Here is a 13,138-nt window from a genome sequence, read left to right as displayed (position 1 = left end):
CTCTTTTTATGTGCTTTAGCAAGAATGTCCATTCTAAACCTGAGGGCTAGGGGCTCATCGATATTTCTGACAGCGACTACAACTTCCTAGACGTCGGAGTCCACGGAGGCCTCTCTGAGACTAGTCCGGCTCTGGCGGGGGTGTTTGGTCCCACCGACTCCTACCCCAGCAGGGGTGGGGGTGGGGTGAGGGATTTTGGCGGCGCACAGGCAATTTTCCTGGTTTCCCCACAAACAAGAAGGGGAGAGAGTTCATTCAGGCCTTGCGAGAGGGCCTGGTACTTTCGTTTTAAAGCTCTCGTTTCCTCGGGGAACAGAATTGCTACACGCAGTAGGTGCGTTGTCTTTAGTCTTCCCCGTTCCCTCTGGGGGCCGGAAGGGGTTAAACCTCTGGCTCCAGCGTCTCGGGAGAAGGTGAGGCTGGAAGGTCCGAGGGGTGGGAGGGCGGCCTGGGCATCGGAGAGGTTTGGATGGAGGGAGTCGTTTCCTTTCTGCTGGAGCGGCCTTGTTAGCAAGGAGGGGTGGGTGGGAAGTTTCTTGGACCTGACTGAAGCGGGTAAGGGCTTGCTTGGCCAAAGGAGAGGCTCGAGGTTAGATTTTGGATGAATTTCCAGGAGTCTCGAGTAGATTCTACAGCTGCGTGTAATGGTAGCGCAATGAAGATCTGAAAATCCACTCCTCCTCACCCCCATGAGACGAATGACGCTCTTCTCTGTGGAAATGAGTGTTAAAAGATGATGGGATGTGAGACTCAGTCTGGCCATTTTGGTGTTTTTTTCACTTGCCCCTGCTCCTTCTCTGTTTGCAACGAATGGTTTCTGTTATCGTCCAAGAGGTGAAAATAAAGTCCATTGTCTCCTCCAGTTATCATTGGTTTCTGGAGAAGGGACTCTAACCCGGTAGAGACGCTGACACGTGGGAGGAGGTTCTGTTGCAATGACTTGTTCCAAATCTTTCTGTAAAACAAGCACTTAAACAAAAAGCAAAAATCTTAACAAAGGCAGCCAACAATGAAAACCTTACGGTATGAAATGTATTTCTCAGGGCTTGCTTTCCAAGATAATAAACCTTAAATCGAACAATTTATTTCTGATGTCTTATGAAATCCTTTCAGTGCTGTACATCAATATGAAACAAACAAATTTAAGACATATTGCATTTCCTCCTTTTAATGTTAACATGCTTGAGAAGTCGCTAGATTGTTGCTAAATGAAAATAGTCTTGAGAGGGTTTAGAAGACTGCTCCATTACTAACGCATAAAGAGAGGGTTTTGTTTTCTCTTTTAAGACCTCTTCAAATTACGTGGGGCGAGAGGTTTCCTAATCCCCAACAGGTTTGGGAACTTCTCAGAGCCAAGAAACTGTAATGTGTCATTTATTGACTTTGTATGCTACCTTTATTTTACGTGTGCTTATTGGAGTAGTAAACATTAGTCTTTGGGCCAAAGGAAAGAAAGCATCCCCCCCCCCTTTTTTTTTTTCAATTAAAAAGTTGTTTTTACTTTAGTGTACTTGACACACAATGTTATGTTAGTTTCAAGTGTAAAACATCGTGATTCAACTTATACATATTGATATTCTGTGCTCACAAGTGTAGCTACCATCAGTCATCCTACAACCCACTAACAATATCATTGCCTTTTATTCCTGTGACTTATTTCATAACTGGAAGTCTGTATTTCTCACTCTCATTCCCTCTGGCAACCATCAATTTGTTCTTTGTATTTACAGAGATTCTTACTGTTTTCATTAAAAAAATTTTTTTTAAATTTCACTTATAGGTGAAATTATATGGTATTTATCATTCTCAGTCTGACTTACTTCACTTAGCATAATAATCTGTTAGGTCTGTCCATCCATGTTGTTGCAAATGGAATGATCTTATACTTAGAATGTATCCATTAAAAAGTTTTTTTTAATGTTTATTTATTATCGAGAGACAAGGAGAGCAGAGCATGAGCAAGGAAGGGGCAGAGGGAAAGGAAGACACAGGATCTGAAGCAGGCTCCAGGGAGCTATCAGCGCAGAGCCTGATGTGGGGCTTGAACCCATAAACTATGAGATCATGACCTGAGCCGAAGTCGGACGTTTAACCGATTGAACCACTCAGGTGCCCCTGCGTCCATTTTTTTAAAGTTTATTTTTGGGTGGGGGGGAGAATGAGAATCAATCCTAAGCAGGCTCCTCACTGTCAACAAGGAGCCCTGCACGGGGCTCGATCCACAAACTGAGATCATGACGTGGGCAGAAATCGAGTCAGATGCCTAATGGAATGAGCCCCCAAGTGTCCCTAAAAAGCATCCATTTTAATAAAAATATTTAACTTAAGTCCCTAGGGAAATCTTTGCTATAAAATGTCCTTTTAAAGAACTTCCTCATTCACTTATTTATCAGGGAAGAGGGTTTGTCTCTTAAAGATTAATTCTGAATTAAATGAAATCTTTGGCCTTAACTAATGGGAAGGAGAAGAAAAGATAGAGTGAGACAGAATTGTTTCTCTGGAAGGAGAGTGCAATCAGGGATATACTTTAAATACTGCTAATCGGCCCCTCAGTGAATGCCAACCTCTTCTCAGCATCAAACTGGCAGATTAAATGGACTAGCAGAAGGAATTCATATCACTTGTATATGTTGATGACCACACAGAGCTTCTCTGTGTACCAAATGTTCTCCAAATCCTCTGTGTCATTTCATGAAAATGACCTTGAGCCCAAATGTAGTTAGGCAACCCTAAATCAGAGCTTCAATTCCAGTGTCTCAAAGTTCTCGCTGGTGTATCCAGACATGTTTGAGTTTCTTCTCTTCCTGTCTATCAGTTCCCATACTGTATTCACCTGAATTAGAACTCAGCCAGAGGGAGTCTGTTGTTTGTAGTCCTAGCTGCTGAACTGATTTTTTATGGCGAAGCGTTCTGTATAAGTATACATTATACCTGCCTTCCTCATTATTTGTGTGAAGGATATACTTTTGATTAAGTGTCCGTAAACATCTAACAACTTGCAAGTAGTAGTGGGTTTTAAAGGGTTGGAAAACACAAGCTAATTCTAAGAATCACATCTTCAGAGTAAGGAGTTGGTTAAGAGCTTTACCCTCCCACAAATTTTAAGCAAGTTTACTTGAATTATAAAACTGCACAAATTAAAAAGTGTCACTGGTTTTTTTTTAATGTCTTATTTATTTTTGAGAGAGAAAGAGACAGAACATGAGTGGTGGAGGGGGGGCAAAGAGAGAGGGAGACACGGAATCCAAAGCAGACTTCAGGCTCTGAGTTGTCAGCATGGAGCCTGACGCAGGGCTCGAGTCACGAACCATGAGATCATAACCTGAGCTGAAGTTCTATGCTTAGCCGACCGAGCCACCCAGGCGCCCCTTAAAAGATGCCACTGCTTTTTATATGCATGACCATAGTTACACCATACCATAATACTGCCATGCAATTATTGTTTTATAAAATATTGCTAGTTTCTCATTTTAAAGTAATATGAGAGGATACAATAATCAGAATATCTATATTTGAAAAACAGAATGATTATGTAATTTAATTTTAGTTCCACTCCTTGGCAATAAGAGAGTTTTATATTGGATTTTACTCTATTCTCTAGTATTTGGTTCTCAGGGAGTTTATTCAAATCACAAAACCTAGCAATTTGTTTTAGATAATAGTTACTCTAAATTATTTTGCATGTAATTTGTGTGTGGGGGGGTTTACTTGTGCATCAAAGGAGCAGATTTTTCTCATTTTGCTAATAATTGATTGTCATTTAGTTATTTTATCAAACTATAATTGATGTTTTATTTTATTTTATTTATTTATTTTATGTTTTTTATTTATTTCTGAGAGACAGAGAGACAGCATGAGCAGGGGAGGGTCAGAGAGAGCGGGAGATACAGAATCCAAAGACAGGCTCCAGGCTCTGAGCTGACTGTTAGCACTGAGCCCGATGCGGGGCTCGAACCTACGAACTGTAAGATCATGACCTGAGCCAAAGCTGGACACTTAACCAACTGAGCCACCCAGGCACCCCTAATTGATGTTTTTAGATCTACTGATCAATTTGTTTTAAATACTTGACTGCTTAACTATCAGTAAGGCTAGTAAAATATTATATAGACTGCTTTGATTATTTTTTCCTAGCAAACCCATTTTTAATCTCCAATAGGAAATGTTTATTGAATTTACTACTCTGTGTTCTCACATAGCTGAGTAGTATAAATATGTGAATGGTATAAAATAACAAAATTTCACTCCTATATTCTTTGTTTTTACTACCCTCCTTAGAAACAATCGTTCTTGATTATTTTTATTTCTTTTGATTGATTTAGCTATATTGACATACTTTATCAATAATACAGAATGCTAAGTTTGATTCCTTGATAATTAGAAACTTTTGCTTGATCCATCTAATAAATGTCCTTCAAGTTTATATTTAAATATGCATAAAATGAGAGGGATATTATTGGTGAGTATGAAATAGTGTTTTCACATTAAAGCTAGTTTTTATCCCTAAAGGTGATGACATCTTTGTGAAAGTAAAACACAAAATATATTCATTCCTTTTTCTTTCTTTCTAGTTATAATTACTCAGAATGTTTCCACTGACTGAGGAAAATAAGCATGTGGCCCAGATGTTGCTCAGGACTGGTACCTGTCCCAGATGTATCTTCAGATTCTGTGGTGTGGATTTTCATGCACCTTACAAACTTCCCTATAAGGTACTTTCATTTTGTTTGTAAAGATAGTTTCTCTATTCTAAAATGAATACCTGTATGTTTGAGGGCAAGTATCTATCCATAGCTCTTCATTAAATTAAAAAAAAACCTATAATACAATAATTACTGATAATGGTAATTATGGAATTTCCACTAGTACCATAAAAGTGTAAATTCCTTCTTGAGTGATTATATCTAACACTTAATGTAGTGGGATCTTTGTGGAGCACATCCCTGATGTATGTAATGTTTGTATATATTTCTCCTTAAGACTAGACAGATATCGAAAAATAGTACTTCTAACCAGATGTTAGTAACATGTGGCAGGAGGAGGATGACAGTCCTGAGACCTTCTATTAAGTGGAAGATCTTCTATTAAGTGTGGATTTGGCTGCATTTTTTTCTTTTTCTGTTTTAGGTATTACCATTTGTGCTTACAAATAGGTATTTGTAACCCTCCAGAAGTAAATGCTTATCATCATCATTTACTACTATTAATAACAACAAAAATAATACAGGGATTGTTGACATTTATGGTAATATACAGAGAGATTTGATTATTTAGCAATACTTTCATATAAAATATGTAACATGTTTTGTGAAATACACTTGATTCTAATGGTGATGTTCTTTTTAGAGAAAATAATAATATATATGTGAATATATACCTATATAACAGTATATATGCACACACACACTCAGTTTCTTATCATCTTTAATTTTTTTAATATATTTTTTTTAATTTAAGAGAGAGAGAGAGTGGGGGAGGGGACAAGAGAGGGCTGACAGAGGATCTGAAACAAGCTGTATGCTGATAGCACAGAGCCTGATACAGGGCTCAGACTTACAAACTGGGAGATCATGTCCTGAGCCGAAGTCAGACACTTAACTAACTGAGCCGCCCAGGTGCCCCATTTTACAGTTTTTAAAAATTGCTTAAGAATTAGAAATTTCAGTCATTTCCCCGTGTATTAGTTGTTTCTATTATTTTGGAGGTAATATTTATATCCAGTATTCATATAACATTATTATATGTCAAGCTCTCATTTAATCCTAATAATAATCTTTTAGGTAAGTACATACTATGATTGTCTCTATTTTCAGATGAAGAAACTGAGGCACAGAGAGGTTAAACAACCTGCTCAATTTACACAGCTTTTAAGTGAGCAAGCTAGGATATGAACTATCTGAATCCAAAGCCTAGAATTTGGAGCTAGAAGACATGGATTTGAATCCCAGTTCCAGCTTCAGTTTTCTCCTTTCTAAATGGGAATGATGATAACATCTACCTCACAGGATTTTAAGGGACAATATCTAATAAAGTATGTGAAAACACTTTGAAAATGGTACATATGCTATGATGATTAATATCTAAGTGTATATTCATCTATACACACTATGACTATAAAATAATAAGACTGGTTTTGTATAACTCTCCTTACACATTTTTTAGACATTATTTTATCATTCTTTGCATTTGTTGTAAGATTAAAAAAAAATATCTTTTATAAAGAGACTTAGCGCTACCAACTTTTATTTGTATCATCATGTAAATATGAAAATATTTGAAGACAATTTTTTTGGTAGATGTACTTAAGTTTTGATTTGTTCTAGTCATATTACTATTTATGTACACATACACATGTACTGTTATACTGACATTATAGAATTTAGGTAATAAAACATTTGTGTGGGTCACAATATGCCTACGTGTGTGTGTATATGAATATTTCTGTTAAAGATGAAATAGGAGAGCTAATGTCTTAATAAAATGAATTAGATTGGTTTGAGGGAAAGATTTTTTATGCTTTAGAGTCAGTAAATTGTAATCCGAGTGAATTTCAAAAGTATATTTATTTATTCAACAACTGAATAATAAAATCTGTCTAATTTAGGCCAAACAGAAAAAAAGTCCTCTGAGATTTTAGATGAATGGAATGTCTGAAATAGAACAGTTTCAAAGGAATGCAACTTTTAACATTCTGCTACAAAGGGTAACAAAAGTTAGGCAATTTGTACCAAAATGTAGAAGTCTTCTTTCAATTAATGCATGTATGATTTTTGTAATTATGGTGCCAAATTTCAGCATTGCCAGCATCTGTTTCCCTTTGTTGAGTACCTTGTCTTGAAATTATTTTTACTTAATAGACATATAATCTCTAATATTTCAGAATTCAAATTAAATGAATATTGTACAAATGAGATTTTAGTGCTTGTGAGATTATTAAATAACCTAACAAGGATAGAATTCAGTTTGTATTTTTATTTGTTAATAATTAAAAGTGGATTTTTTAAAAATCTAAAATTACCAAGTGAATGATCCTCACGACATAACTACAAACCAAATTACAGGCATACTTCATAGATATTAGAGGTTTGGTTCCAGATTACCATAATAAAGTGAATATCACAATGAAGTGAGTCAAAATAATTTTTGGCTTCCCAGTGCATATGAAACTTGTTTACACTATACTGTTGTCTTTTAAGTGTGTAATAGCATTGTCTAAAATGTACATATTAAAAAAATAATTTATTGCTAAAAAATGCTAACCATCATGTGAGCTGCCAGAGAGTCATAATCCCTGCTCACAGATCACTATAAAAACATAATAATGGAAAGGTTTGAAATACTGTGAGAATTACTAAACCGTGACACCGAGACACAGAGTGAGCAAATGTTGGTAAAATGGTGCTAATAGACTTGCTTGATGCAGGGTTGCCACAAAACTTCAATTTGTAAAGACGCAGTATCCGCAAAGCAGAATAAACTGAAGCACAGTAAAATGAGTTACACCTGTAATAAATTTGTTAATGAACCTTTCTGCCTCAGATTTAGGACTTTAGCTTCACTAGTATATGAAACTCTTTTGGGAAAATATTCACACATATATTGTGGGAGTTAGGTAATTAATTCTCTTTTAAGTTCCCCAGAAAGCCAATGCTGGCTAGTAAGGTTAATTGATTTCTCCAAAACTGATATAAATCAACATTGTATAAGTCTGTGATATACAGTAATTTCACTCCTATTTTCATCCTAACCTTAAGGGTATTGTCAAAGGGTTATTATTTTTTTCAAATTAACTTTCCAGGAGTTGCTCAATGAACTACAGAAATTTTTGGAAACTGAAAAAGAGGAATTAATTTTGGATGTTCCAAACCCACCTCCCAAGAAAATTCGACTACAAGAACTAGAAGATGGGATTGATGGGATTGATAATCTGAGTCAAAATGGAGAGGGGAGGGTCTCCGTTATGGAAGATGGTAGCATTTCTTCTAAGAACGCAAATTTAAATGTATGCAATGTATGTCTAGGAATTCTTCAAGAATTCTGTGAAAAAGAGTTCATTAAAAAGGTAAATAATCTGTTTTATTATATGTGCAATTATGTAGAAATTTTCAGTCATAGGGCCTAGAATGCTTGTATCTAAAGGAGCAAAATCATTCACGTCAACTTGTTCAACATCAGTGGATCATTAAAACATTTTTAATTTTTTTTTTAAAACAAGCCTACTCTCAAATTACTTTTTTATTAAGGGGATATCTGAAAATTAATGAAATATGTATCCTTGCATTTCAGTCATGAGTGCTACTCAACTGAAGAAAAATATAGCAGCTTTCCTTCAGCTGTTTAACATAGCTAAGGAGTTAGAGAAAAGCTTTTAGTCATACCTATTAGTGTCTTGAAATGACAAGTGTTACTGTTTCGTGGAAGGTACATGATTGAATGTGGGATGGCTTGTTGTTTCTAGCTGTCAGGAGTGCCAAATTTGGCTTATTGTGTTTAAAAAAATTTTTTTTAATTAGGAGGTGATCTAATAGAAAACTATTTTGACATTCAACAAATTTGTTCTGCAAGCCAGTCCTGGCTGTTTTGGCACCTTGTGATATCAGTTGTTCAGGGTTATAGTTAGCAGAATTTGATTTCACGATGTTTATGAGAATTCCCAAAGGTGAAAGTTTACAAGTGTAGTGTCATCCCCTAGCCCAAAAATCCATGTTATGAAGATGAATATAAAACTTGCCGCAATTCCTGAGAAAATGATTTTATGTAATACTTTTTTAGGTGTGCCAAAAAGTTGAGGCCTCTGGTTTTGAATTTACCAACTTGGTATTTTCAGTCTCCTTCCCACCACAGCTATCTGTAAGAGAGGTAAGGTCACTTAAATGCATAAAACTGTACGTGACATGCATGCTAGAAATTTCTCAAAAAATGGAGATGTAAAAATATGCCTTACCATATTTTCTACTTTTTGTGGGCTTATTGAATAACTGATGATTGAAAGCATGGTATCATTATAGCTGCTTAATAATGTTGAATGAATGGATGAAAAAAAGGAATTATTGATTAAGTTAGTTTGTAATAGGATTCTTATTTATTTATTTCTTTTAGTTTTTAATATTTATTGTATCAGCAGGGCTGAGAATATCACATGGTTCAGTCTTCTGCGGAAAGTTATATAATAAAAACCTTGCGCCTTTGAACATGAAAAACATCCCAAAGGCCAGGAGTCCTCTAAAGGAATTGAAAGGTAGAGATTCAGAGAATTTCTCTCATTTTTAATATGTAAAGTGACTAGTTTAAGTCACTTTTTGAAGAACATAATGAAGAACACAGCGTTCCTTATGCCATTAAAAGGACTTATTTTTTTTAAGGTCCTCGTACTATAGCAGGTATTCATTAAGCTTTAGTTCTATGTGAGGTTTGTTGGTCAGAGAAAGAGATTTGACCAGGACTTTAGAGATGTTTTGGGGCAGATGTATACATTTTACAATAGTCCTGGGGTGGGGTCATTGCAGTTAACGATGAACCTTCTTATTTTCTGGAGTCCATGGAAAAAGAGAAATGGCCTCATGTTCATTTTAACTTTTTTCCTTTGTTAAGTGAAAAAATAATAGTAGTCATTACTGTAACATTCTTGTGTGTCAAAACTGACATGAAGACATAAAACTATCTTTGTTAATAATGTTAAATGAATTATAGGAAGAATGACCCCTGTAATCTCAAATTACAACAATATCCATTTATATGTGTACGGTGTCTTTTCCCTAAGAATCTAAAAGTGTCACCAGAACATTGTATCTTATACCATCACTCTCTTTGCATGAGCAAAATAGGTTTATTAGCCTCCAAAGGGCTGAAGATTAACTTAAGATTGTTGAAGCTGGATGAATGATAAAGAGCTGGGAAGTGAAAAAGAATGGAGTGTTTTTAAGGAGTATCTCTGTCGATGACAAGATGACTGAACTAATAAAGGGGATGGTGATGAGGCACAGAGGTTTATAAACACATAAAATCATTTTCTAGTGAATCATCAAAGTGCTTTTCATGGATAGTTCATTTTAAGAATCCAGTTTTGGTAGCAAGAAACTGAAAAGCTAAGCAACTCATAAAAAGTTACAGTATTTGAGTAATAAAAATAGAAATAAGAAGTGTATTATCTAAGTGTGGTTATATATCTTACCACCAAGGTCTTCATCTCAAAGTTTATATTTTGACATTAAAATTTATATTTTCCATTTTTATCACTTAAGTGATCATTTTAACATATCCATTGAATATTGAATACTTATGAAGTATTTATGTTCCATATTAGAAATAGAAGATGACTTTTAAAAAATAGAATTATTTTACTTAAACTCTATTTACTTTTTTAAAAATATTCATTTTTGAGAGAGAGAGAGAGAATGCGAGCGAGCATGAGTGGGGGAGGAGCAGAGAGAGGGGTACAGAGGATTTAAAGTGGGCTCTGCCCTGACAGCTTGATGTGGGGTTCAAACTCATAAACTGCAAGGTCTTGACCTGAACTGAATTCCAGATGTTCAGCTGACTGAGGTGCCCAGGAGGCCCTCTATTTACCTTTTATAACTGATTTTTACCACAAAATTTAGCAGAAATGTGTGACTTCCAGTTATTGAGGAATTAATACATTTCCACATATAGTGTGTTCAGTGACATTGTTTTCCTTTATACTGAGCAATACATTTTTACCCATTCTTTTCTTAAGAATATTAATTATTCAAAAAGTATGCCGTATTACATGCAGTATACTATTCAGGTTTCTTCAGTAAGTTGTGTTTATGGTTCATTTTGTGATTTTCTTTCATTATTACATTTTGTTACTTTCTTTTATTGTTGTCTTTTATTGCTTCTTTGAAGTTGAGATATGATATGTAGGCCAGAGTGGATATAAATTGCTTTTTAAACTAGTTAGCTTATTTGCTACATATCCCAATTTAAACAAATTACACATTTTCAGGGTATTCTTGCATTAAAAAAATTTTTTTTTAATGTTCTTTATTTTTGAGAGACAGAGGGAGACAGTGGGAATAGGGGAGGGTCAGAGAGAGGAGACACAGAATGTGAAGCAGTCTCCAGGCTCTTGAGCTAGCTGTCAGCACAGAGCCCAACGTGGGGCTCAAACCCACGAACCGTGAGATCATGACCTGAGCCAAAGCCGGATGCTTAACCAACTGAGCCACCCAGGCGCCCCTATTCTTGCATTTTGAATATAAATTCTGTGACTTCTCTAGTGACATGTTTCTTCTACATTGTAATTTTTCAACTTAGATCTTATAAAACTTAGAACTTATTTGTCTGTGTGTAAGATAAACATTAATACATGTGGAATTGGTTGATGCTAGTTATCTCATAATTCAGAGTAGAATATGCAATTGAGTGAATTTTAATGATTCAGTGTTTTCTGCTTCTAAAGAAAAAAACTATCACAGATACATTGATTTGAAAGCAAATAACTTTTTATCAGCATGTAATCCTGTATGTCTCCTTACTAAAGAAGCAAGAGAAGGGATGCACTCAAGTAAAGGTGTTTTTCTTTAATCAAAGTGTTAAAGTTATATTAATTCTTCCGTATCTGGCCCTATCAGTCCTTCCTGGCCACAGCTATAGTTTTTATTTATTATCATTATAAATAAAGCACTAATTTAAAAGCTTAGGAAGAAAAGTTTGCAGTTGATATAATCATCATCTTGCCCTGAGTTTGGGAGAATATGGGTGGAGAGGTAGAATACATCTGTGTGTGTTTTCCTAGGAACTGTCTGCTCTGGTTGGGACAGTTTTAGACTGAATAGTGCTAAAGAGAAGGAAAACACACAGATTAACTGGTAAAACTCTGTTAGACATCAAGTAAGACATGATACGTGAATAAATGGAGACAGCATTGAGGGAGTCACAAAAGACAAATCTTGAGCCTAGCTAGATGTATACGCAGAGGCTCCAAAGTCTTTATAACGGGGTATGAAATTTGAATGTTAAAATAATGTTGAAATTATAAGGGGTAATGTATCATGTATATCATTCATAAGTATATCATGACCGTGATGATGACTTTCTGGATTTGGGCTCACCACTTGAATGTAACAAAAGAAGGATGTGTTTTTTATGAGAGTCAGATTTGTTAAAAGAGATAATGGTGTGATATGGCAAGAAATTATATACCTACATTGAGATCAGAGATCCTGTGAGAGGAAGGATACTGAACACCATCCAGAGGAGAATAAAAGGAGAGACACGGAGTAGATATAGGCATGGAAGTGGGTCATATGACCTTTGGCCCAAGGAAGAGGTGATGAGTTGCAGACATAAGATAGTCATAAAGGTTAGTGTTTACAGTAGTATCAGGGACTCCCAGTGTCTAGGCACTTGATACAAATCACATTTGGTTAAAAGCACACTGATGGCTTTTCAATTGGAAGAGTGTCTTCTCCTAAAGTAGTGATTCTCAAACTCTAATATGCATAGGACCCATTTGGAGAGTTTCCCAGGCCCCATCCTTAGAGATTCTGATGAGTAGGTCAGCGGGACCCCTGAATTTGTGTTTCTAACAAGCTCATGGGTGATGTGGTGCTTCTACAAAGGACCACACTATGAGAACCACTGTCCTTAAGGATGATGGCAGGGATAATCTAGTCTGGTAAGAAACAGAACTTTTTAAAATTTATATTCCTGATAGGACGAGAAAAACAAGCATAATGACACTTCTTTTTTAATCCTATGCTTTTGATAGGTAGATGTCAAACAGTCCAAAGAAAAGGCAGTCAAAGAAAAATGGCAGAAGAATCTGGACTAGAAGAGAAAAGGATTGGGAGGTTTAGAGAAAGTGCAATTCAGACTTGAATTAAAACCAAATTATCCCAACCAATAAAAGAAAGTTTAAAGAGAAAAATACATTTCAATGAAGAAGAAATTGAGGCATCTGTCTCTGTATTTATATAAACATTTGCATTTATATATATATATTTTTTTTTAAGTTGTTTTTAATGTTTTATTTATTTTGGATACAGAGAGAGATAGAGCATGAGAGGGGGAGGGGCAGAGAGAGGGAGACACAGAATCTGAAGCAGGCTCCAGGCTCTGAGCTAGCCGTCTGCACAGAGCCTGACGCGGGGCTCGAACCCATGAATGTGAGATC

The 13,138-nt window shown here is 35.7% G+C and overlaps 1 protein-coding gene across 5 annotated transcripts in view; it reads left to right on the top strand.

Moving 5' to 3' along the window:
• The first annotated feature begins 138 nt into the window (after window positions 1–138).
• PUS10 (pseudouridine synthase 10) overlaps window positions 139–13,138 on the top strand; it is a 75,102-nt gene continuing 62,102 nt past the window's right edge. For 3 of the 5 annotated variants that reach the window (XM_029937429.1, XM_029937428.1, XM_029937426.1), the window contains exons 1-4: window positions 324–413; window positions 4,572–4,712; window positions 7,799–8,062; window positions 8,773–8,859. In XM_029937429.1, coding sequence (XP_029793289.1) covers window positions 4,587–4,712; window positions 7,799–8,062; window positions 8,773–8,859 — 477 coding nt within the window. In that variant the 5' untranslated portion in view covers window positions 324–413; window positions 4,572–4,586. Of the gene's footprint in view, window positions 414–4,571; window positions 4,713–5,813; window positions 6,032–7,798; window positions 8,063–8,772; window positions 8,860–13,138 lie in introns of those variants that run through there. The other 2 variants (XM_029937427.1, XM_029937430.1) reach the window with 2 other exon arrangements.

The sequence above is a fragment of the Suricata suricatta genome, chromosome 4, assembly GCF_006229205.1.
Source record: "Suricata suricatta isolate VVHF042 chromosome 4, meerkat_22Aug2017_6uvM2_HiC, whole genome shotgun sequence".
Taxonomy (NCBI): Eukaryota; Metazoa; Chordata; class Mammalia; order Carnivora; family Herpestidae; genus Suricata; species Suricata suricatta.
Note: the sequence above shows the minus strand (reverse complement) of the source record. Positions and strands in the feature narration are given on the sequence as shown.